Genomic DNA, 23,248 nt, shown 5'->3' with positions numbered 1-23,248 from the left:
ACATATAAGCAGTGCAACTCATTTCCAACCAACAGAGTACCATGTCATACACAATTGCGTGCATGCAATGAACACACATAGCACACAGAGTATAGGTAAGGGGATACCAAAGTATGAAACAAAATGAGACTGAAATACCTTGTATCCTCCCACAGGACAAACAGTAGTTCTAGGAGGAACGTGGGTTTAAGCGGGGTTTATACTGAGAGAGTAGCATGTGGGGAAAAGTGGAACCCACTCCTCAGTGCAGTGACTTTAATGCGATATTTCCACACACATCTTGTAGTTACCTTTTTTAAAGAAAAAGAAAAACAGGAAGTTGCAACTTCAGTTCTCTTGTGCAAGTCCAATACCATACTAGGAAGGTCCCAGCTTTGTAGTTATAAGTTGTTCATAGTAGAGACAGCTTCAGATACATTTGCATGATTTGGTATAATGAATTCTGATTCTGACTATTTTATAGAATTAAAGGGAAATATGTTTGATGTACTGGAAGTCACTAGATAGGTTGAGGCAAGACCACGGAAAGTGAAATGAGATATTGATTTTTGTTGGGAATTCAGATACTGGAACTGGAGCAGTTTATCCACTTTCATATACTATACAGTGTATTACTTGCAATGTCTTTTAGTGCAGTCTCTCTTAAATTATTATTATATTTCACAGAGACAAGAGGCCAGTTAAAAAACCACAAGGAAGCAGTACTTTCTCATTTAAAAAAATAAATAAATGATTACCATATATAAACTATGAGTTAACCTCACATGTAAGTCAAAGGCAGGTTTCGGGGCCAAAATTGTGGATGTTGGTATGACCCATGGATAAGTTGAGGGTAAAACGTGGGAGCATGTAACAAAGGATCTAATGGATAAAGCAAAGGAAAGCAGTGCCAAAGAACCTAGACATAATTGTTTATGTTCACACTAAAGACTGGATGGATGAGAGAGTAGAGGTGGATCAGTGCTTCTAGGACAGATTACACTCTTGTCTTCACCAGGAGATGGTTCCTTTTTTAAAATAAAGAGTTAAAGTACAGCACTTATACTGGTGGATAAATCAACTCTGTTCTTTGGGGTCAATTTTTAGACTAAAATTTCTAAACTCATTCATGAGTATATACAGTATTTAGGAAGTGGACAACTCACATATTTCTTCTCAAAATATGGAAGGGTTATTATGTGTAGGTTATGTTTTTCTTAGATCAAAATGATGTGATAGCTGGAACAACCAAATTGGCTTCATCTAATGGGGTTGTTTTTAGTCTCTCTCTGTACACCCATTTTGTTGTTCTTGTTAACCCTGCCATCAATAGCCCTACTCAGGTCTTGCAGACTCAGGGCTATGGCCTTTTTGACCAAGTCGTTTAATCTGGAATGTGGTCTTCCTCTTTTCCTACAGCCTTCTATCTTACCAAAGTGAGTCATGTCTTCTCATGATATGTCCAAAATACAACAGTTTCAGTTTTGTCATCTCAGCTTCTAGAGAGAATTCAAACTTGATTTGCTCTAGGACCCATTATTTGACTTTTTAAGTCGATGGTATCTCTAGAACTCAGCACCACATTTCAAATGACTTGATTTTCTTCCTAACAGCTTTCTTCCCTATCCAGCTTTCACAACAGTATGTAGAAATGGGAAATACAATGGCATAGGCAATCCTAACTTTAGTATTCAATTAAATATCTTTACACTTCAGGATCTTCTCTAGTTCCTTCATAGCTGCCCTCCCAAGACCTAGTCTTTTTCTGATTTCTTGACTGCCATCTCCATTCTGATTAATGACTCAGCCAATATATGGCACATCTTGAACTATTTCGGTATTTTCATTGTTTACTTTACTTACTAGTTTACTTACTAGTTATGTAAATAAGCTGTAGTCATTATTTTTGTTTTCTCAATGTTCAACTGCAAATCTGCCTTTGCACTTTCTTCCTTGACTTTTTTCACTAATCATTCCAAGTCTTTGCTATTTTCTGCTAGTAGTATGATGCCATCTGCATCATGTCGATATTCCTCCAATTTTCAAGCCTCCTTCCTCCCAATCTAATTCTGCTTTACATATGATAAAGTTCAGCATACCAGTTAAATATATAGGGTGGTAAAATGTACCCTTGTCTGACCCCCTCACCAATTGGAAACCTTTGAGAGACCTTTGACCTTTGGCCTTTCGCGCTAGAGGCCAAAGGCCCCGCATGAGAGACCCGGTCCTGCCGCCGATTGCCACCGGCACGGGACCTTTGGCAATCGGCGGCAGGACCGGGCTCGGGCCGGGCCGCATGCGTCCCGTGGGCTGGGGGTTGCCGACCCCTGGCATAGACTGTCAAAAATAAAAAAATTAAAAGAGAGAGGTGCTCCTCCTCAACCTGATTTCCCTACATCCCTCCTCCAGCTTGGCCCTGCAGCCCAATTTCCCTTGACAATCCTCCTCCTCCTCTTTCCTTCCAACCCTCCCATCCCTCTGACTTGCCCTGGCTCCTTCATCATCATCCTCCTGCTCCCTTATGGAATGCTCTCCATGGCCCCCTTCTTCCCAAGGCTCCTTTGTCCTCCTCCTCCTCCTCCTCCTCCTCCTCCTCCTCCGTCACTTTCTCCAGTCCCCCACTCCGCCAGCGCTTTGCAGCCCTCGATTTCCCCCCTTTACCCTGTCACCTTTGCCTCCTGTCAGATTCCCCTTTTTGCATCCAGGCTCTTTCCTCCTCCTCCTCCTCCTCCTCCTCCGATGAAGGGGAGGGAATGCTCTGCCCTCTGCCTGCCCTCTGACCTAAATCCCTCCCTGAACTTGCCCCGATCATGATTGGGGCAAGTTCATATTCAGCAGAACCCAGGTTTTTTCAAAAGAAATGGCAAATGCTCTGAGTTCTTTTAACCCGTGCTAAGGGGTATTTGACATGAAATGGGCATGCAAGCCTCTGATTCGCTTGTGGGGGATTTGGGGTGAATATGAACTTCAAATGCAAGGATCGATTTCTGAATCGGGGTAAAAGGTAGTCTGAATGGGCCCATAGAATCGAAGAGTTTGAAGAGACCACAAGGGCCATCCAGTCCAACCCCCTGCCATGCAGGAAATCCAAATCAAAGCATACCCAACAGATGGCCATCCAGCCTCTGCTTAAAGACCTCCAAAGAAGGAGAGTCCACTTCACTCCGAGGGAGTGTGTTCCACTGTCGAACAGCCCTTACTGTCAGGAAGTTCCTCCTAATGTTGAGGTGGAATCCTTTTTCCTGCAGCTTGCATCCATTGCTCTGGGTCCTGTTCTCTGGAGCTACAGAAAACAAGCTTCCTCCCTCCTCAATATGACATCCCTTCAAATATTTAAACAGGGTTATCATATCACCTCTTAACCTTCTTTTTTCCAGGCTAAACATCCCCAGCTCCCTAAGTCATTCCTCATAGGCCATGGTTTCCAGACCCCTCACCATTTTAGTCACTCTCCAGTTTCTCAACCTCCTTTTTGAACTGTGGTGCCCAGAACTGGACACAATATTCCAGGTGGGGCCTGGCCAAAGCGGAATATAGTGGCACTATTACTTCTCTTGATCTAGACACTATACTTTTATTGATGCAGCCTAAAATGGTATTGGCCTTTTTAGCTGCTGCATCACACTGTTGACTCATGTTGACACATGAAGTGATTAGAAACACTCTTATGCATTCTAGGCATCATATGCCACTGATACATCATCTTGTAAAAATACTCTGTAAGGTAAAATTATCTTTAAGGTGTCGAAACATTCACTCAAATTCCAGAGTTCAACATTTTAAGATTTATTCGAGGAATGAGGGAGAATAAGTTTAAAGGCAGCATTAAAAAAATAAGTTAACATCTGCTGTCTACACAAAAGGTTCTAAAAATGGATTCCCAGCTTCCATGGAAGTAGTACAATTTAGCCATGTTGGCCCACTTTTTTAGTAGAATTACAAGCTTCCTAGACAAGCTTCTTAGAGAAAACAGGCCAATGTTCTGCAGAACTGAGAAGTGGAATAGATATGAGAAGGGAATTCTTCAGCTGGAGCAATGGAGTTTGAGATAGGCAGCAAGCACTTGAGGAAATGGCCAATTTACATTTTCCCAAGGCAAGAGTTGTAAGGGAAATATGAGATCTGGGGAACAGCTCCCCTTTATTTCTGATTAGACAAAGGACAGCAGAAGACACTCATAGCCTGAACAAATCTGGGACAGGGCCTGACAATTATTCTGAAATAGCAGAGCCAGGTACACTGGATTCTTAAAGAAGCAAGCATTTTAAACTCAAGCCTTTCCACAGAGATCTTTTACACACAAATTTTGAACCAGTTAGCAAATCAATCTGCATATAGTTGCAAATGTACAGAACTTAGAATGTGTATTTTATTTCTTTCTCCTCTGTATTTTACCAAATTAACAATATTTACGTATGGAACCAGCAGCAAGAAAAAGGTTGAAATGGACTTTTTAATTTCCTATATGAAGATAGCAACTATAGATCAGAGCGTGTGAAAGTGTAAAAACAGTACATGGGTCCTTAATTCTGAGAAATGGAATTAATTTAGTTCCTGTAATTTAACAAAGGTGGTTTCCAAGGTTCTAGAAGACACAGCGTTATACACGTTGTATGATTTTGATGCTGCCAATAAAGTACTTAGCTTCTCTTAAAATACACTGTATAGGCTGGCTAGAATTTTGGATTGATGTTTTATAATCCCTGCCTAGACAATTTGAGCAAGACCATATTAGGGGGGCAAAATTATAGTCAGTAAGAAATGTCAGTAAATTGGAGACCATCTTTGGTACACAGTCTATTATATTTCATTTAATTCCTGCCTTAAACTCACTGGAGAACATGCAGGATATAGATCACTGAAAACAAATCATATAGCATGGCTGACAATCCATGCTAGACTAGGCCTATCCAGACCTGCCTGAACAGAATCTGCATTAAGAGGTCCTTAGACCATGGGCAAGATGCAGCCTCACTCCACACAGGGCTGCACAGATCCAGTGCAGAATGCATTGCAGCAGAACTGGCTGAGATGCCTAGAAAGGGAAGTGCAAAATGGCAGCCAAGTCTGGGCCAGGCATGTTTTTGACTTTGCTTGTTATTGTGGTACCATCAAGAAGGCTTTACTTTCCATAATATGAGTGACACTATTTAACATTTACTTATGAAAACCATACTGTAACACTGACAGGGATGAGGAATCCTTGCTCCATGGACCACATGTTCCCTGGGAAATCTCTTGGGGACCACTTGACAATGGAGTAGACGGTGAAGCTGCTGGAGACAAAAATACATGGGGGAAAGTGTATGTCACAAGAGTAGTAACTGACCTTGCTGTTAACAGCTAAGTAACTCCAATGGTGGGGGGGACACATGTGATCAAACCTTCCTGAGGTACAGAACAGCAGCACTCAGCAGCCTCCCTTAAGAGTTCGGCTGTGTTCCAAACTTCTCCAGACCCAGTGCTCTCCCTTGTCTTTCCTTGCTAGATCCCCAGTCCCACCCAACCCTGCCACTTCCTAAATCCTGCCTCTATGTCCCGACCTATCACTTCCTTTTTCAATACCAAATAGTTTTCTTTTCTAAGTTTTACCCCTAACCACATTTTGATAACATGCAGTATGTCCCATGCTTTGCAAATTCCCTCCTGCCCCGTCTCTTTCCTTCAAACCTTTTTTAAAATTTCTTTTATTTTAATAGATTAATTTTCCCACCCTCTTGTTTTGCTTTCTTTCTTTGGAAGCGTGCAAGTAATTTTTTGAAAGCTTTTTGCTACTTTTTAAACCCTGGAACTTACAAAAACTCCATTTCTCATTTCTCTTTTTTTGCTTCTGTTTTGCGTTCATTTTTTTTAAACTTATTAATGATTATTATTATTTATTGCCCTTCTTTGTTGTTTCCCTTGTCCCCCTCTCCCTCTGACTCCCATCCACCCTGATGTGGCTGTTGCTTTACTTGTTTTCTCCATTCAATTACTTTCATTCCTTTGCTTCCCTCTTTTTTTGTCCTTGTCTCTGTGCCACCTTCCTCCCACCATTCCTCCTCCTTCACCACCACCACCACCACCACCTCCCCTTCCACCCACTTTTCCTCTTGTCTCTTCTTGGTTGATTTTCCTTGTATATTTTTTCTTTTTGATTTCCTTTGTTTCAATTTTCGTGTAGGGCAGTAGTTCCGTAAGTGGGAGTCCAGTCCTCTCAACGTCTGGCACCAGCACTCCGAGGCGAGGACGCCGCCAGCTCCCACAGACCCCTTCTACACCCCGGCCACATATCTCCTACTCCCCCGTGGTCCGTAAGGGCGTCAGCACAGGGCCCCAGCAGCAACCACAGTCCGGGCAGCACTCCGGCCGAATAGCCAGCCCTGCGCCGAGGCGCTATCCCTCGCTACCTGCCGAGCACCACGTCACTGAGCGTCGCAGCAGGTCTCCGGCTATGGAGCGGCACACTGTCCCGCCACGCAACGATTCGCCTCGGGCCTACCGCCACACCACCAGCCGGTGGTCGGCCCCTCACGTCTCTGAGCCACACCCGGGACCTCGTCATGGCAGTGGCTACTACCGGAGTCCGGACTATGCCGGCCCAGCCAGTGAGGAAGCCTTCTCCTATGAGACAGGGCAGCATGGGAGCAGCTCAGGACGTTCGCCCAGAACTTCCCGGGTGGGCAGCGGTGGCTCTTCCTCTCTCTCCCCCTCCAGGCATGGGCGGCGTCTACCCAATGGATACTATCACTCGCATGGACCAGCCAAGTCGCGTGGGACAGGTTCACGCAAAGGACTGCACGAACCTTATAGCGAAACTGACGAGGATGACTGCTGCTAGCCTAGAATTGGTTTCACATTACACGCGGCGCACACGCGCAAAACACACTAAACACACACATACACACACACATTCCCAAAAGGGGTGAAATTCCCAGTCTGGGGGAGGGTGGGGAGGAAGACCTGCAAAAGGAAAAAGAGAGAGAAAGAGAGAGAGAGAGAGAGAGAGAAAGAAAGAAAGAAAGAAAGAAAGAAACTGTGAACTGCTAACTGATGGGGAAGGCATCCTGGAGAAAGAAGAAAAGGATTACCCTGCAATTGTGGGCAATGGAAAGAAACTTTTAATCTTTTGTTGAGGGATTGGGGGGAGGGGGGAAGGGTTTGGGGTAGGGTGGGGTGGCTAGGGAAGTGAGGGTCTGGGAGATCCAAGCATGTTTATCTTTTACAGATCAAGTTGTGTGGTGATTCGAGGGTGGGAGGGAGGGACGTTCCTCAGAACTTACAAAAGACACATGCATTCGGGTGTGGGGAGGTGGTGCCATCCCAGAGCCCCACACTGTTTGTAGCTCACTATGCCTCTGAGAAACGAGACCAGAAGCCACTTTACCTAGGGAGAGGGGTGGGAGAAACAGAAAGGAGTCTGCCAACCTCAGCAAAGACATTGTGGACAAGTTTTAAAAAACAAACAAAATAAATCTTTTAAAAAAATGTAAAATGAAACAAAAAGACCAAAAAAATATTTTTTTTTTCTGGGCTTCTATTGATGAGTTTTATCATCTCAATTTACCTGGTAAACTTTAAAAAAAGTTTTAAAAAAAGTTTGTGGCCTGACATTTTAAGAGGGACACACGCACGCAAACAAACACACCCAACACACATGCACACACACACACACACACACACACAAAAGAGTGCTTGCTGGTTATACCAAACCCTAATATTACTGCCTGCAGAGATAAAAAAAGAAACAATAAAACTAAACAGAAAAAAACAAAAAAAGGACAAAAATAATTGATAAAAATGAAGCATTTTCTTCCAACATTTTGGTCCTGCTTGAAAAAGAAAAAGAAATTACATCTAAAAATTAATAATTCCTCAGCTTCTTTATTTTTTTCCTACTTGTTTGAAAAAAAAATGAAAAAAAAAACCTGTGGGATTGGGACTGTGAAATATTGCATGAAACAAGGTAAAAAGACAAATGATGAAAAAAAATTTAAAAAAAAACAAAAAAACCAAAATATTAAAAAAATGAATTTTTGATTGAAATGTGCTTTACTGTTAATTTTCTTATATCTTGGTCTCTCTCTCTCTCTCTCTCTCTCTCGCCCCCCACCCTTCTCCCTTCTTACAATGATATGGTATTGCATGAAGGGAAATGTATAGCTATGCATGGTTGATAAGAAGTATTGCAGTTTGTTACTTTCTGAAATGAAGAACATGAACAACAGATTGTTAAGCAGAAGCTGGTCAACAAGAAATGGATGCAGGATTTTTAAAAAATCTAATTATTCCCAAATACATTTGTGTCTGTGTTGACTCACAACAAGATCACTTACCTAACCATCCATTGTGATACATGCTGAAGAGGCTACTAAATATACAATTCCTATGGCAATTATTATTAGCTTCACTCTTCACTACTGACTCTGCAAGATGGAGAAATGAAATTCACTAATATATACAGAAAAAGTGACCATATGGTCACTTAACTTGTTGCCATATTAAAATCGTATATGTCAGGAACAGCAGATTTATATAATTCCTCATAACAGGAATGGTAGAATAATATGAAAATTGGATTTGGCAACTGTTTCTTTTCCATGTGTTATTGGAGGGCCACTTCACACATTATGTGTTCATATTTGCCCGTCGTTCTCTACGTATATGTGAGATTTTGCCCTGGTTTGGCTTCTGTGTGACAGAGGACTGGGAGCAAATGTTAGTCAAATACAAACTATACTATTTTAAGTGTAGCTATAAAGCACTCCTCAGGGTTGTTTGGTATATCTGTGGAAACATCCTTCCATGCAATTTTGAGTCTACCCCAACAAGTAAGTTCCCGGTACAGACTGGTGTCAAAGATAGCCTCAGGAACAACCTCTTTTTTAGTAGCAGAGGGAAAAGCCACATCCATGGAATTTCATGTAAAGCAGCTGTGTGGTAGTGGAATCTCGCTGAAATCAGTTATATTTACTAGTAAAAGAGATCAGCCATTATCCTTACCAACAGGTGCACCTCCTACTGATGAAAGCAGATCATTTCAAATTTAATGTCTCACAAAGGAACACTAGGAACAAACATTCTGTTCTATCCTAGAAATAACTTTCCTATCAAGGAAAGGTTTCTACAACCTTCCCCTTGCTTCCATTCAACATTGCAGAATGCTCATTTGTTCAGACAAACACAGGTTGAGTTTGTTTTTTTAAATGGGCTTAGAATTCTGCAACGCAGCTGGGCTGAGTAACATACTAAAATTTAGAATCTAATACATTCAATAGAATCTAAATACCTTCCATAGAATCTAAACATTAGCATTGAGCAAAGAGCTATCTTGGGTCCAGCTGTGCTTTCAACAGCAACAATATCTGCACATACCATGCTGAACAAAGTGGGAGATTTTATGGTGCTACTGAAGAAGTAGCTGCACCTCTCTTCTCTGGAATCACATTACTCAGATGGTGGTTCAGGGCAGAAAGCAAAACATGCTGTGCATCCCAGTCTCCTCATGGATGGTCACTCAGGCACTGTAATAAAGTCACTGAGGAGCTGTTATCCAGCTATTTTAAAAAGAGCAGCGCAACATTTAATGTGCAGAATCTCTCTCACAACTTTTTATAACATTATTTTCTTTGTGAGTGAAATTGCAAATAAAATGTTTACCATGCCTTGATTTAAGGATTCTAGAGACCACATCACTTTCTTTTACAGGGTTAATTCATGTGCATCTCTGGTCTCTTATAATGCTGTAAGGTGCAAGCGGTTTGCTATCTGTAGCCCAACAGGCTGAATTAAAATGAGAACATTTAAATAATGCCTTTGACCTCCTGAGGATCAAGGAGGAAAGATGTCAACAGTTCTATCTCATATAAAGGGTTTTAACAATCAAAATGTTGGGTTTTGACATAGACTGGAGCTTGCTGAAGGGATACATGATATGGCCCAAAATATACACAAGAGTGTCCAGCATTTTCCCTTATGGCATGTTTGTAGATTAACTTTAATAGGTTTACAGCATGTATTATTATTCAGTCCATGTCAGCTTATCAGACATGATAATAAGGTTTAATCATTTTGGGAGATTTTTTCAAAACATGAACTATAGTTTCTGGATACTTTTCAAAGCAATCACTCACAGAAACAGCTCCTTCTATCACAGAAAAGAGCAATTCTGGCAGTCCATATGTCTGAGCCAATTACTGTATTTTCTGGCGTATAAGACTATTTTTTAACCCAGGAAAATCTTCTCAAAAGTTGGGGGTTGTCTTATAGGTCAGGCGCTGAAACTTCTGGGCTGGACTGGAGTATCTGCGGTCACCGTATATGGTGGGGGGAGCTCAAAAACCGCCATGGCTGCATCCCCACCATATACAGCGACCGTATGAAAGCAGCAAGGGTGGCGCTGTACAAGTACGATAGAAGAAAATCCACTCACAAGGATTCGTGGAAAGAAGTGACTTAACACGGTCCTGATGACGAGGTGAGGGGGTGCCTCACCGGGAAGGTGTAAGTGAAGGGCAGAGCACGCTGCAGGCATCCGGGACACCCAGGTATGGAAAAAAAGAACCATGTTTATGTTACTGCTCTGATAGTCTTGGAGACAGGGAGGGCTGGGCAGGCAGGGAGAGCTGACCAATCCAAGCAGGCTTTGCATACAACAAGTTTTCCTGCTAAGTACCTGCATGTCATAAGCATTTGAATTAAAATTACCATATTAAATCAAATCTGATGTTTTTTTAATTTTTATTTGGTGTGCATTGGAAGAGAGGTAGTTTATATGGTGAGTATATCCCAAACTCTATATTTTAACTGGAAAAGTTGGGGGTCGTCTTATACACCCAGTCGTCTTATACTCCAGAAAATATGGTAGTAGTCTGAAACTGCTAGCATCAGTTGCCACGTGGGAAGTCATCATGGAGCACTACCTTTCTACTAGTGAAGATACCTAGAAAATTATCACCAAATTGGGAAAGGAGAATAATCTCCTTTACATGGAAACTTGGCAGAAAGGGGACAGATGTGAGCACAATAATAGATGATAAATGGAGGAGGTGAGTGTACTATGTGTCCCTAAATATGCATCACCTGCTGTTTGGATGTATTCAAAACTTAAGTCTATTCCAAAACTAGCCAAAGTTTTACATAAGGAAAACTACATACTGGAGGCTGATTTCTTTGACAGATGCAGATGCAAACATTATGGCCAGAATTGTTTTGGTGACTAAGGGGCAAAACAGACCAGCAAACAAGTTTCCAGCTGGCTTAGTAGCATGGCATGCAGGTGATGCATGCCCCAAGACACCCGGAAGCCGGCTTCACAATGCCCATCCGCCCAGACATGGGCTGGCTTTCAGGTGCTCTGACAGTGAAGAGAAGACAACAGAACAGAAGACAGGAGTTAACATCAACACTCCACTTAAGTATTGATGTTAACTCTCCTTGTCTGGATTTTACCACCATCACAAGCTGGATGCCCAGGTGGCCAGAAGGTGACCAAGGGACCCTAGAAAGAATACAGATTAGTTGACAAATGGCAAAGGATCTTCAATCCCTCAGTCGAAAGAGATGGGGTTGGAGTGCAGTAAAGGTCACTAACCTGATTTAACTGATCTTAAGTGTACCATAAGAAACACAGGCTGTTCAGAAGAAGCAAATTTCCTATCACAGTCTGACCATCAGTGTGAAATGCTGTGAGAAATATTTTCTGTGTGATTCTTAAGACAATTTTACCCCTTATGTTTTTTTCATGCCATGATTCAAGGAATCCTGGATTCCTTCAGATTCATGTAAAAGATTCTCACTGTGGACCAGCTGCCTGAAAAACAGCTTACCTAGCATTTCAGTCTTCCCCTGCAATTCATGCTTTTGGGGGGCATGTACACTCCACAGCTGGCTCCTCTGAAATACACAGAGATTCCTCATCTGGACATTCATATGGGAAGGGTTCCCTGAAGACTGCAAGCTTGACTTTCACTCCCTTAATAGGATCAGACTGTCATGCTATAATTGTATAAGTAAATTACAACTGGTGAGAGACCTTTAACTGAAAGTGCCTCAGATGTAGCTCAAAAAAATCCAAATGCAGACTGACAAAAATAAGTTGTTATTTGGATGTTATACAGTTCTAAGAAAAAAGTTTGCATTTCAGAAGGGCGGGGTCATGAAACAGTTGCATTCTGCTAGCTGATATATGATAAATACTGTGGCAAAAATACTGATTGGTTATATAAAATTTATAGAAAATATGAAGCCATGGGACAAAACTCTGGGTATTTTGGAGGGGAGGTTGTTGAAAAATTCAGAAATGTTCAAAAACATTGAAAAATGTAATATTGTTAGGGAAACATTCCCAATATGTTCATTTGAAAGGAGTGTCCTTGAGTGAAGATACGAGAACCCGAAATGTCCATAGGCAATACGCACTTTATTGATTGGCCAAGACGACAGCACACCAGCAGATGGTGATAAAATTGCTGCCGCGCCCAATAGCCATTTCCAAAAGTTTTTATAGCAAAACACAGTTCATTGTTTACATAGCATTAGCTTAATTGGTTATTTAGTACACACATGATTATACAACAGGCAGTTAATTGGCTATTGTCTAAACATCAAGTGATTGGTTGTGTTCACTGTCCACACAATGGTCATGCATTTTCTTATTGGCTCTACATTTGCTATTACATTTGCTATTACATTTGCTAGGAGTCTGGAATGCAAAGAGATACTTGACTAGGATGATCCTGTTCCCTTCAAGACCACAGCAAAGGGAGAGCATTGTATTCTCAAAGCTCTGGCAAAGGGAGGGGTGCATAGCCCATGCACTTTTACTCTCTAGCTCATTCTATGAGTCTACTGTAAATCACTGCTCTTTGCATCTCAGAGCACACTCACTCTGGGTTTCCTGTTCCCTTATTTGGTCTGTTAACCTCTAGGCCTTAAAGCAAGCAGGTTACAGAAGCAGAAAGCATTATTATGTCCCTCTCAATATTAGTGGATGAAAGTCACTTTTTTTCTTTAGGAACATAAAATGCATTGTATATAATTTGGTGTGACATATAATTATTGTGTTTGATATATTTAAAGTATATCAAATTATTATTCAGAATTATTGCAAATTTAACACTTTTTAAACATTTCAATTTTTGCTCCAAATTAAGCTATAAAGTCCTCAACTGAAAGGATTACCTGAATAATAAGGAACATCTTCAGTTCTGCCAAGCTGAAGGGCAAGCAACCCCACACCCCTGAATACAAACAGAAGAATCCATCAACATCTGTAAAATGGAAAATATTTGTCCCCACTAATGTATCATAGTGTCAAACTGGCATAACACACTCATTCCCATAAAAAGCACTGAGAAAAAGAAACCAAAACCAGGCATTGCCTGATGACCTGATACTGTACATAGTCTTACATATAGTTTTGAGAAATGGTTTTGGGGAAGTAAATATGTGAGCACTTTGTCTTAAACATTGTATTTGCCAATCTAAAACAAACCATTTCCATAAAAAGCATTGAGGAAAAAAAACCAAAACCAAGCATTACAATGATCTGATACTGTACATAGTCTTACATAAAAAACTTAAAATAAGTGAACACCTTGCCTTAAACATTTTATTTATAATTGTAAAATAAACCATTTCATACTCCTTCTCCCTCCCCCCATCTCCCCTCCCCCCAAAAAATAGGCTTCAGAAGATGGGACAGGGGGGTTGGTCTGTTTTCATGGCTTTTTCCAGACCTTTACATCTCTAATACTGATAACCATGTAAAAAGTAAAACGAGTAGACTAAATTTAGGGTCTTTTAGACCATGGATTCTGATTCATGGTGTACTTTTGTTCCTTTTGTCAAAGACCTTCCATAGTTACTCTACATCAATGGTGTTAACAGAAAATATCCAATATGATATTCTTAACAGGGATGTTAATGGGGCAAAGTTAAGAAGAGTCATGCTAGATCAAACCACCAAAGGCCTTTCTAGTCTGCTCCCACAGTGGCTAACCAGTTGCTTGAGGGAAGACCATACACAGGACATGAGACACAATAACATCCTTCTGTTCATGTTCCCCAGCAAACAATATTTAGAGGCAGCTGCCTCTGTGGCTGCAGGCAATACGGAATGATCATGATTTTATAGTCCTGTTCTCCATCAGTGTGTCCAGTCCTCTTCTAAACCCATCCAAGTTGGCAGCTATCACCTCATCTTGTGATAGTTAATTCCCTTCTTTTCCTTAGATGTATAGTGTGCCCTTGGTATCCACTGGGGTTTGGTTCCAGGACCCCCAGTGGATATGAAAGTCCATAGATGTTCAAGGCCCATTAAATTTAATGGATAGTAAAATGGTGCCCCTTATATAAAATGGCAAAATCAAGCTTTGCTTTTTGGAATACACACAAGCCACGGGTGATTGAATCCATGCATAAAGAATCCGTAGATAAGGAGGGCTGGCTGCACTTTCTTTTATTTGTTTTGATTCTCCTACTATTCAGCTTCACTGGATGACTTTGGGAATTCCTATTAGGCTGCATCCATACTGCAGAAATAATCCAGTTTGACACCACTGTAACTGCCATGGCTCAATGCTATGGAATTACAGGAGCTGTAATTTTGTCTGATATTTAGCCTTCTCTGCCAGAGCTCTGGTGCCACAACAAACTACAGTTCCCAGGATTCCACAGCATTGACCCATGGCAGTTAAAGTGGTCAAACTGGATTATTTCTGCAGTGCGCATGCAGCTTCTTTTGCTTCGTTGTTTGTTGCTATCTGCCTTTAAGTTGCTTCTGACTTATGGCAACCCTAAGGTGAACATATCATGGGGTTTAGGGAGGCTGAGAGCATGTGGCTTGCCAAAGATCATTCAGTGGGTTTCCATGACTGAACATGGAATCTAATCTCCAGAGTTGTAGTCCAACATGCAAACCACTGCACCGTGCTGGCTCTCAGGAAAACCTCTACTTTTGATGTTTAAAGACATTATGGATTCTCTCATACATCTCTGTCATGTCCCTCCTTACTCATCTTCTTCCTAAGCCAAAAGGCCACAGGTATTGTAACCTTTTTTCAGAGGGGTTGCTTCAGTCTTTTGATCATGTGGGTTTCCTTCATCCTCACCTTTTCCAGCTCTACAATATCTTTCTTGACATGCAGCCCTTTGTCTTGACCACAGATTTGTACAAAGGCAGTTTTATTTTCTGTTCCTTTTCTAATGAACCTCCCGACCTCACCAGATTTGCCTTGCCTACAGCAGCCAGGCTCTTTGACCTATCTATTGCAATCTTTTTCCTGATCCATTCCCAACCTAGATCTTATCAGCATATATATGGATTTTTTACCCCATGGTCTGTAATTTTAAACTTGCTCAAAATGACCTGCATTTGCCATTTTAACACAGATTCAGTTGTCTGGGAGAGAACCTCTTGAAAGTCTTTTGTTTTCTTCTAATCATCTTGCATAATCAGATGTCATCTGCAAATCTGTCCCTCATTCCTCTTCCAATAATCTATGAACAAGTGCAAAGGCTCATGAAAATGTGTATTACAGTACCAGTCTGCATTATAAGTAGGGCTCCCATCATTCTCTTCCACAAAACTGTGTCAAAAATATTCAAGACAGGATCGGGGTGGGTTATCAAAACCCTGCTCTGCCTCTAAAAAGCCACACACACCACATTTTGATACTGGGCATTGCATGCAGTCAGCCCCCTATATTCCAAAAAGCAAACCTTGATCTTGCTGTTTTTTCTAGAAGGGATACCATTTGACTATGCAAGACTTTATAATGGGACTTGAGCACCCATGGATTTTGGCATCCAAGGGAGATGACCTGGAACCACACCTCAGTGGACATACCAAGGGCCCACTGTATTTCAGGTGTTGTTCAATTATATATATATATCTATGTATGTCTATGTATATGTGTGTGTGTGTGTGTGTATATATATATCTATTGGTTTACATTCTAGGATTTGCAGTCTGTTGCTTCAGCCGGCCCATCTGGCGGGGACACTTTTCCAACCCGTCCATCTGGGTTCTTTCCTGGTTTTCTGGGACAAAATGGTAAGCCTAACTATAAGGCAGTGATCTATGTGGGCAACATCTGAGGCTCCCAATATTGTTGGACTGCAATTCCATCCAGCTCTAACCAGTGGATTCAATGGCAGGTGTTGTGAGAGATGTGATTTAACAACATCTGGAAGGCCAACACAATATCTGGATTGGTAGAACTCAAAGATATAGCTGTGTCAGTCTGTAGAATCAGTACATAGAGAGATCTTGTACACCTTTGAGACTCACTGAAAGAAAGAAATTGGCAGCAGGAGCTTTCGTAGACTTCAGTCTACTTCCAAATGCACCTGAGGAAGTAGACTGAAGCCTAGGAAAGCTCCTGCTGCCAACTTTTTGCTTTCAGTGAGTCTCAAAGGTGTACAAGATCTCTCTACGTGCAACATCTGGATTGTCAATCCCATGCTCTCAGCCTCAGGGGAAGGCAATGATAATAAGTAATAATAATGATGATGATAAGTAAGTAAGTATGCCAGTGTGGTGTAGTGGTCTGAATGTTGGACGACAACAACTCGGGAGACCAGGGTTTGATTGCTCAGCCATGAAAGCCACTGGGGTGACCTTGGGTGAGTCACACTCTCTCAGCCTCAGAGGATGGCCATGGCAAACCTCTGAACAAACCTCGCCAAGGAAACCCCAGGATAGAATTGCCGTAAGTCGGAAACGCTGCCATTGCCTTCCCCTGAGGCCCAGAGAATGTGACTTGCCCAAGGTCGCTAGTCAGGTCCAAAACACACGCAGAAATAATCCAGTTTGAGACTGCTTTAGCTGCCCTGGCTCAGTGCTAGGGGATCCTGGGGATTGTAGTTTATAGTGGCGCCAGAGCTCTGAGAGAAGGCTAAATGCCTCACAAAACCACACTTCCCAGAATTCCCTACGCATTGAGCCAGGGCATTTAAAAGCAGTCTCAAGGTGGATTATATTTCTGCAGTGTGTTTTCCACTTCAGTGAGGCTGGAACGGTTAGCAGTATTGCCAATAATTCCCCAAACGTTTGGCCAAAACTCACCAAATCCCCCCCCCCCCAATATCTCACCAAATACTTATTTCAACTCTCAAAATTACCATTAAAACCAACCACCAAAATCACACCAAAGGCTCTGAAAAGTACCCGTTTTGGTGTGAAAGTCACCAGATTGGCAACACCGACAGCCAATCAAAATCCTCGCGCGCGCCTCCACCAATCAGTTTCGTTTCGCCGCCCGGGCCCGCCCACTGGAGGCGTGTCGTGCCAGGAGCTCCTCCCCCTCCTGAGCCATCCCGTGAGTGCAGGGTCACATGACCAGTGGGCCAAGGAGTCGCTGGTGAAGATGACGATGGGGCTCCTGGGTCCGGTGTGGGGTGTCTTGCTCGGGGCAGCGCTGGCGGCCTCCTGCGGGTACCAGGTAAGGAAGGAGGGAAGGCTCTGGGGGTGTTGGAGGTACAAGAAGAAAGAAGGGGTCAGGAGCCAAGGGAAGCCAAAGACACTGAAGCTGCAACCACACTGGAGACATAACCCGGTTTAACACTGCTTTAACTGCCTTGGCTCAAGGCTATGGAATTCTGGGAGTTGGAGTTTGTTGTGGGCCCAGAGCGGAGCTCTCCCAGAATTCCATAGCCTTGAGCCAAACAACGAGTTAAAGCGGTGCCAAATCGCGTTATGTCTCCACTGTGGATGCAGCCTCAGCGTCAATATAAAACTCCTGCTCCTTAGAATCCTAAAGTTGGGAGGGACCCCAAGGATCAATCAGTTGAACCCCATTCTGCCATGCAGGAAGTCACAATCAAAGCAGCCACTGTGAGAGGTGGCCTTCCAGCCCCTGATTAAAGATCTGCTCCATTTGGGGATTCCTCCTGGACAGAAGGCAGAAATGGAGGACCTCTGGTCAAACTGCGCGGTTGGGATCACTAGGAAATAGGAGGGTTTTTTTGGGGGGGGGAGTGGACATTTGGCAAATGGAGGCGATCTGGAGCAGGAGAGAAGATTGTAAAGTAAAAACAAAGGGCACACCTTGTTTTTGTTTGTTGCATGCCTTCAAAGTTGTTTCCGACTGAAGGCAACCCTAAGGTGCAAGGTTTGTTCAGAGGAGGTTTGCCGTTGCCGTCCTTTGAGGCTGAGAGAGTGTGACTTGCTCCAGATCACCTGTTGGGTTTCCATGGTCACGCAGGGTATCGAACCCTGGTCTCCAGAGTCTGGTTCCCAACACGCAAACTGCTACAGCATGCTGGCTCACAAGGGTGCGTCTATCTATACTGTATAAATAATGCAGTTTGGTGCCCCTAACTGCCATGGCTCCCTCCTACAAAATCATGGGATTTGTAGTTTTGCGAGGCACCAGCACTCAGGCTGGGAAGGCTGAAGAGCTTGCCAAACTACAGGTGCCAAAATTCCATAGGATGGAGCTTCTGCACTTAAAGTGGCATCCAGCTGCATTATTTCCACAGTGTAGACTCATCCTAGGTAAGTGGAGTGTTAAGGATCCATTCAAAGCAGAGTAGGGCACATCCTGAGAAGGCAAGAAAAAACAGTAATGCTAGGAAAGGTGGAGGGAAGTAGAAAGGGAGGCTGCATGCTAGATAGATGGACTCTATTAAAAAGATCACAGGTATGAATTTACAGGAGCTGGGCAGAGCAGTGGGGGACAGGGGCTCTTGGAGATGTCTCATCCACAGGGTCACCATGACTCAAGATCAACTCAGAGGTGGTTAACAACAGCAACAAAAAGGGTCTCTTCCTGGTTTGTTGTTGTCAGTTGTCTTTAGGTCCTTTTAGACTTATGGTGACTCTAAGACAAACATATCACCGGGTTTTCTTGGCAAGATTTCTCCGGGGGGGGGGGGTTTGGCATTGCCTTCCTCTGGGGCTGAGAGAGTGTGACTCGCCCCAAGGTCACCCAGTGGGTTTCCATGGCTGAGCAAGGATTTGAACTCTGGTCTGCAGAGTCTTCTTCTAACACTCAAACCAGTGCACCACACTGGCTCTCATCTTGGTTTTGTTGTTAACTGCCCTCAAGTGGACCCCGACCCATGGCAACACTGTGGATGAGACATGTCCAAGACTTCCTTTCCTCCCCTTCTCTGCTTAAGTCTTGTAGATTCAGGCCCATGACTTCCTTAATTGAGGTCAGCTGCCTGGCTCTGTGGTGGAAACTGTGCAATAATACCAAGAAGATCTCTTATAAATGAAGCTAGAAGGTAACTCGCTAGTCGGGGACAGGCAATTATTCTTTAGAAAGGAAGGAAGCTGCTTACATTGGGGCAAGTCTGCACAGTTCAGGCTTTAGCTTTGGGGCAGAGCTCATGGCCAAGAATATGAGAACCATCTGACTGGATCAGATCAAGGTCCATCTGTCCCCAGCAACCCCCAGCTAGATGCCACTGGGAGGTGACAAGCAGGGTGTGATCAGAGTAGCCCCTAGTCTTTTACCCTTAGCATTCATTTCACATAGGACTGTCCAGATGTTTTGGCCCATAGTTCCTGTCAGCCCCAGCCACCATGGCCACAGATCAGGGATTATGTCAATTGCTGTTCAGAACATCTGGGATATACCTTGTTGCCTGCCCTTCAACTGATCTGTTTTGAAGCCATTCTATCAGGTGCATGATTAAATACCTCCTTCAGGCTTCTACTTCTGTCCTTGGGGCTGTTTGGACAGTATCTGTCCATTCCTATCCCATTGTTTCTCCTACCAGAACAACCTTTCAGGAGGCAGCCTTGGAAAGCAATTCCTGTTGTGTGTATGCTGATATTTCTGACAGGGCTTCAGAGTGTAGATTATTAGAGGGCAGAGGCAAGGCCAGGAAAGCTGAGTCAGTATCAGTTATCTGTCAGGAGACTGCTTTTCTGTTCCTTCATCTTTAATCTGCTTCTTGCCTATCTTGTCTGCTGATGTATCCTTGACATCCCCCATTATGACGATCTGAGAAAATCCACTCCAGGCAACAAATCCATCCTGTCTCTGTATTCTGGGAAGTAGCTTAACTGAAGGTCAATTCATGTGGGGGTGTTCCCCCTCTAGTGATTGCATATTGCATGCATCTGATTTCTCACTCTCTCATGCTTCCCAGTTGAAGCACTCTGCACTTCTGTACATCCCCACCCTGATGAGAGTTTGGAAACACTACTTTTTCCCACTCCAACTCCCAGTTAGCATGGTCTACGGAGAGATTCTGGGAGTTGTGACATTTCCAAGCTCATCTCTGGGCTGTTTGAACATTTCGTAACTGAATTTTTTCTATCACTTCTGCTTAAAAGAAGAGAGGCTCTAATGTGAGACCTTTCAGTTTCACAAATGAAAATGCTTTCTCACTGTCCAAAGAAAAGGCTTTGGTGCCTTCTGGGTGTGTTGTATACTGTATGCTGGCTGAGGAATGTAAAGTTTTAGGGTTGAATCCTGTTGTTAGTTCTAATTTGACAAATCGACAGCTAAGTTCCATTGATTCAAGAGATCTACTCTAGTTGGGACTAACAACAGGATTCCGGCTCTACTGTAAATCATCCAGAAGAAGCCTGTTCTGTGTGAGTCTTTGGGGAGTCTTACAGGCTCATAGAGTTGAAAGAGACCACAACAGCCATCCAGTCTAACCCCCTGCCCCGCATACACTTTATGCCAGATGGTAGCTGAAAGACACTTTTCCATTGTCTTGGTATTAATTCACAGTATAATTTCAGTACAGATAAGGCTGATGCCACACCACAGAATTAATGCAGTTTGACGTTGGTTTAGCTGCCATGGCTCAATGCTGTGGAATCTTGGGATTTGTCATTTGCACCAGAGCAGAGTGCTCTGAAAGTGAAAGCTAAACATCTCACAGAACTACAGATCCCAGAATTCCATAGTATTGAGACATGGCAGGTACTGTGGTGCTAAACTGCATTATTTCTGTAGATGCATCCTGTTGATCTGCTATGGTAATTTGTCTAAAGAAATGAAGACAGAAAGAAAAGAACTAACTGTGGGCTGTACCCTCTATGCTTTGTGCCAAATAGAAATGTGTTAGGCTGCAACCGCACTGCAGAAATAAATCCAGTTTGACATCCTTTTAATTGCCATGGCTCAGTGCTAGGGAATCCTGGGAATTCTAGTTTTCAGAGACATTTAACCTTCTCTCTCAGCAAACTCTGGTGTGACAACAAACTACAATTCCCAGGATTTCATAGCACTGGGCCATGGCAGTAAAAACGGTATTAAACTGGGTTGTCTCTGGAGTCTGGAGTGAAGATGCAGCCTGAGTTAGGTCCAAGACACACTGCAGAAATAATCCAGTTTGAGACTGCTTTAACTGCCCTGGCTCAGTGCTAGGGAACCCTGGGAAGTGTAGTTTTGTGAGACATTGAGCCTTCTTTATCAAAAAGAGCTCTGGTGCCACAACAAACTACAATTCCCAGGATTCCCTAGCACTGAGCCAGGAGAGTTAAAGTGGTCACAAACTGGATTATTTCTGCAGTGTTTTGGACCTTCGTTATTAAAAATGCTCAAGGTCCAATCCATACTGCAGAAATAATCCAGTTTGAGACCGCTTTAACTGCCCTGGCTCAGTGCTAGGGAACTCTGGGAATTGTAGTTTTGTGAGAAAGAGCTTTGGTGCCACAATGAACTACAGTTCCCATGCATCTGAGGAAATACGCTTAAGTCTAGGAAAGCTCATGCTGCCAACTTTTTTTTCAGTGAGACTCAAAGGTGCTACAAGATCTCTCTATCATCATCACCATTATTATTATCATTATTAAATCCAAATGCAGCTGAAGAACTGGACTTAAATTGGCAACACTGATATCCTGTAGACTCATTCTCTGGGGCTGTGATATGAAAGCATGCAGGCAATTCCTTTGTTCAACCAGGGAATCCTGGGAATTGTAGTTTGTTGTGACATGTTGAGACACTGCTTTTACCGGCAGCCAGGGCTCCATGCATGGAATTCTGGGCTTGGTGGTTTGTTGTGCCCAGAATCCCATCATCGCAGGGAGCCTTGCAGTTAGAAGCAGTGCCAAACTGGATTATTTCTGCAGTATGGATGGCAATGGAAAAGAGAACGAAAAAGAGAGCCACAAAATAAAATTCTGGGAAGACAGGGCAGGGATGCCAACTTACCAGGTGCTCTGCCCATGCTCAGAGGCATATTTAATCACTAACACACACACACACACACACACACACTCAGGGACATCACATTCACATCACACAACCCAAATGGTCCACCTCACAGTACAACAACGACCCTGAGAGGTAGGCTTGGGGCACTCTGCCCAAGCTCAGGAATTCAGAAATCCAAATGTCACTCTCAGGCACACACAGAAGTCCACAAGATCAAGCCATGATACCATTGTCAGCTATTGCCTTTGTGTGCCTTAAAACTTATTTCTTACTTGGAAATCCAAGGCAATTGGGATTAAGCCAGCCAAGATCCCTCACTCCCTGCCTCTCTCCAGCACTGGAGCCACTGTGCTTTGCCCCTGGAGCCTGAGAATGCCTGAGGGGGGGGGGCAATCACTGTCCTCTCTCTGATTGGCTGAACTATTCCTCCAAACAGTTGGGGTTGGTTGGGCTTGCTCCGTCCTGGCTCTCAGAGGGAGTCGGGGGGGGGGGGGGAGAGAGAGAGAGAGAGAGAGTTTTTTCTCCAGCCCTCTTGGCTGAAAACTCTTACACTCCAAAGGGTTGGTTGCTCTGCAGCCAGCCTCCCTCTCAGGCTGGAGCTGAAATGGGCCAAAGTTGCCGAAAATGCACTGAAAAAGAGCCAGGCGTGAAAATCACACGAAAAGCTCTGAAAAGTCCCCGCTTTTGCGTGAAAGTCGCGAAATTGGCAACACTGGTTACAACAGTAAAAATACATTACAATATGTACAATACTAAAGTCCCTTCTCAGCCCCCTCCCCAATATAAAAACTAGAATTAAACAATCAGAGTTTAAAAACAATAAAATGCAGCATTAGATGAAAATTAAAAACAATTTAGCAGGCAGAGAGACATACATCTGAAAATGGAGATCATATTCATAAACATACAAAAGGGAGGAAGCTGGAGTTAGCTAGGTTGGGAAGGCTAAACTATTATTTCTGGTCTGTAGATGCATCCTGTTGATCTGCTATGGTAGAAGCACCATGCATGCAGCTCATAACCAAATCTTTCCCCTTGCTCCTGCTTTTGGCATTAGATCACACTTCTTATCCTGGCCCCCACATGTTGGAAATCTGAAGGACTTGCAGTTCCCACACGAACCTGTTTACTTCCCAAGGCAGCCTTTCTCAACT

General features: G+C 43.2%; 2 protein-coding genes across 8 annotated transcripts in view; both read left to right on the top strand.

The window, feature by feature from the left end:
* The window catches only part of CACNA1A (calcium voltage-gated channel subunit alpha1 A), a 446,503-nt gene extending 439,413 nt beyond the window's left edge, over positions 1–7,090 (top strand). For 6 of the 7 annotated variants that reach the window (XM_089532659.1, XM_089532648.1, XM_089532678.1 and 3 more), the window contains one exon: positions 6,143–7,090. In XM_089532659.1, coding sequence (XP_089388785.1) covers positions 6,143–6,799 — 657 coding nt within the window. In that variant the 3' untranslated portion in view covers positions 6,800–7,090. The remainder of the gene's footprint in view (positions 1–6,142) is intronic. The other variant, XM_089532710.1, reaches the window with a different exon arrangement.
* A 10,197-nt stretch (positions 7,091–17,287) lies between these two features.
* Positions 17,288–23,248, top strand: part of LOC149321996 (lysosomal alpha-mannosidase-like) — a 31,628-nt gene continuing 25,667 nt past the window's right edge. Inside the window, exon 1 of the mRNA XM_089532592.1 lies at positions 17,288–17,405. Within this exon, the coding sequence (XP_089388718.1) occupies positions 17,331–17,405 (75 nt within the window). The 5' untranslated portion in view covers positions 17,288–17,330. The remainder of the gene's footprint in view (positions 17,406–23,248) is intronic.

Source organism: Sceloporus occidentalis, unplaced genomic scaffold (assembly GCF_023333645.1).
Source record: "Sceloporus occidentalis isolate IW3139 unplaced genomic scaffold, rSceOcc1.0.p SCAF_1, whole genome shotgun sequence".
Taxonomy (NCBI): domain Eukaryota; kingdom Metazoa; phylum Chordata; class Lepidosauria; order Squamata; family Phrynosomatidae; genus Sceloporus; species Sceloporus occidentalis.
Note: the sequence above shows the minus strand (reverse complement) of the source record. Positions and strands in the feature narration are given on the sequence as shown.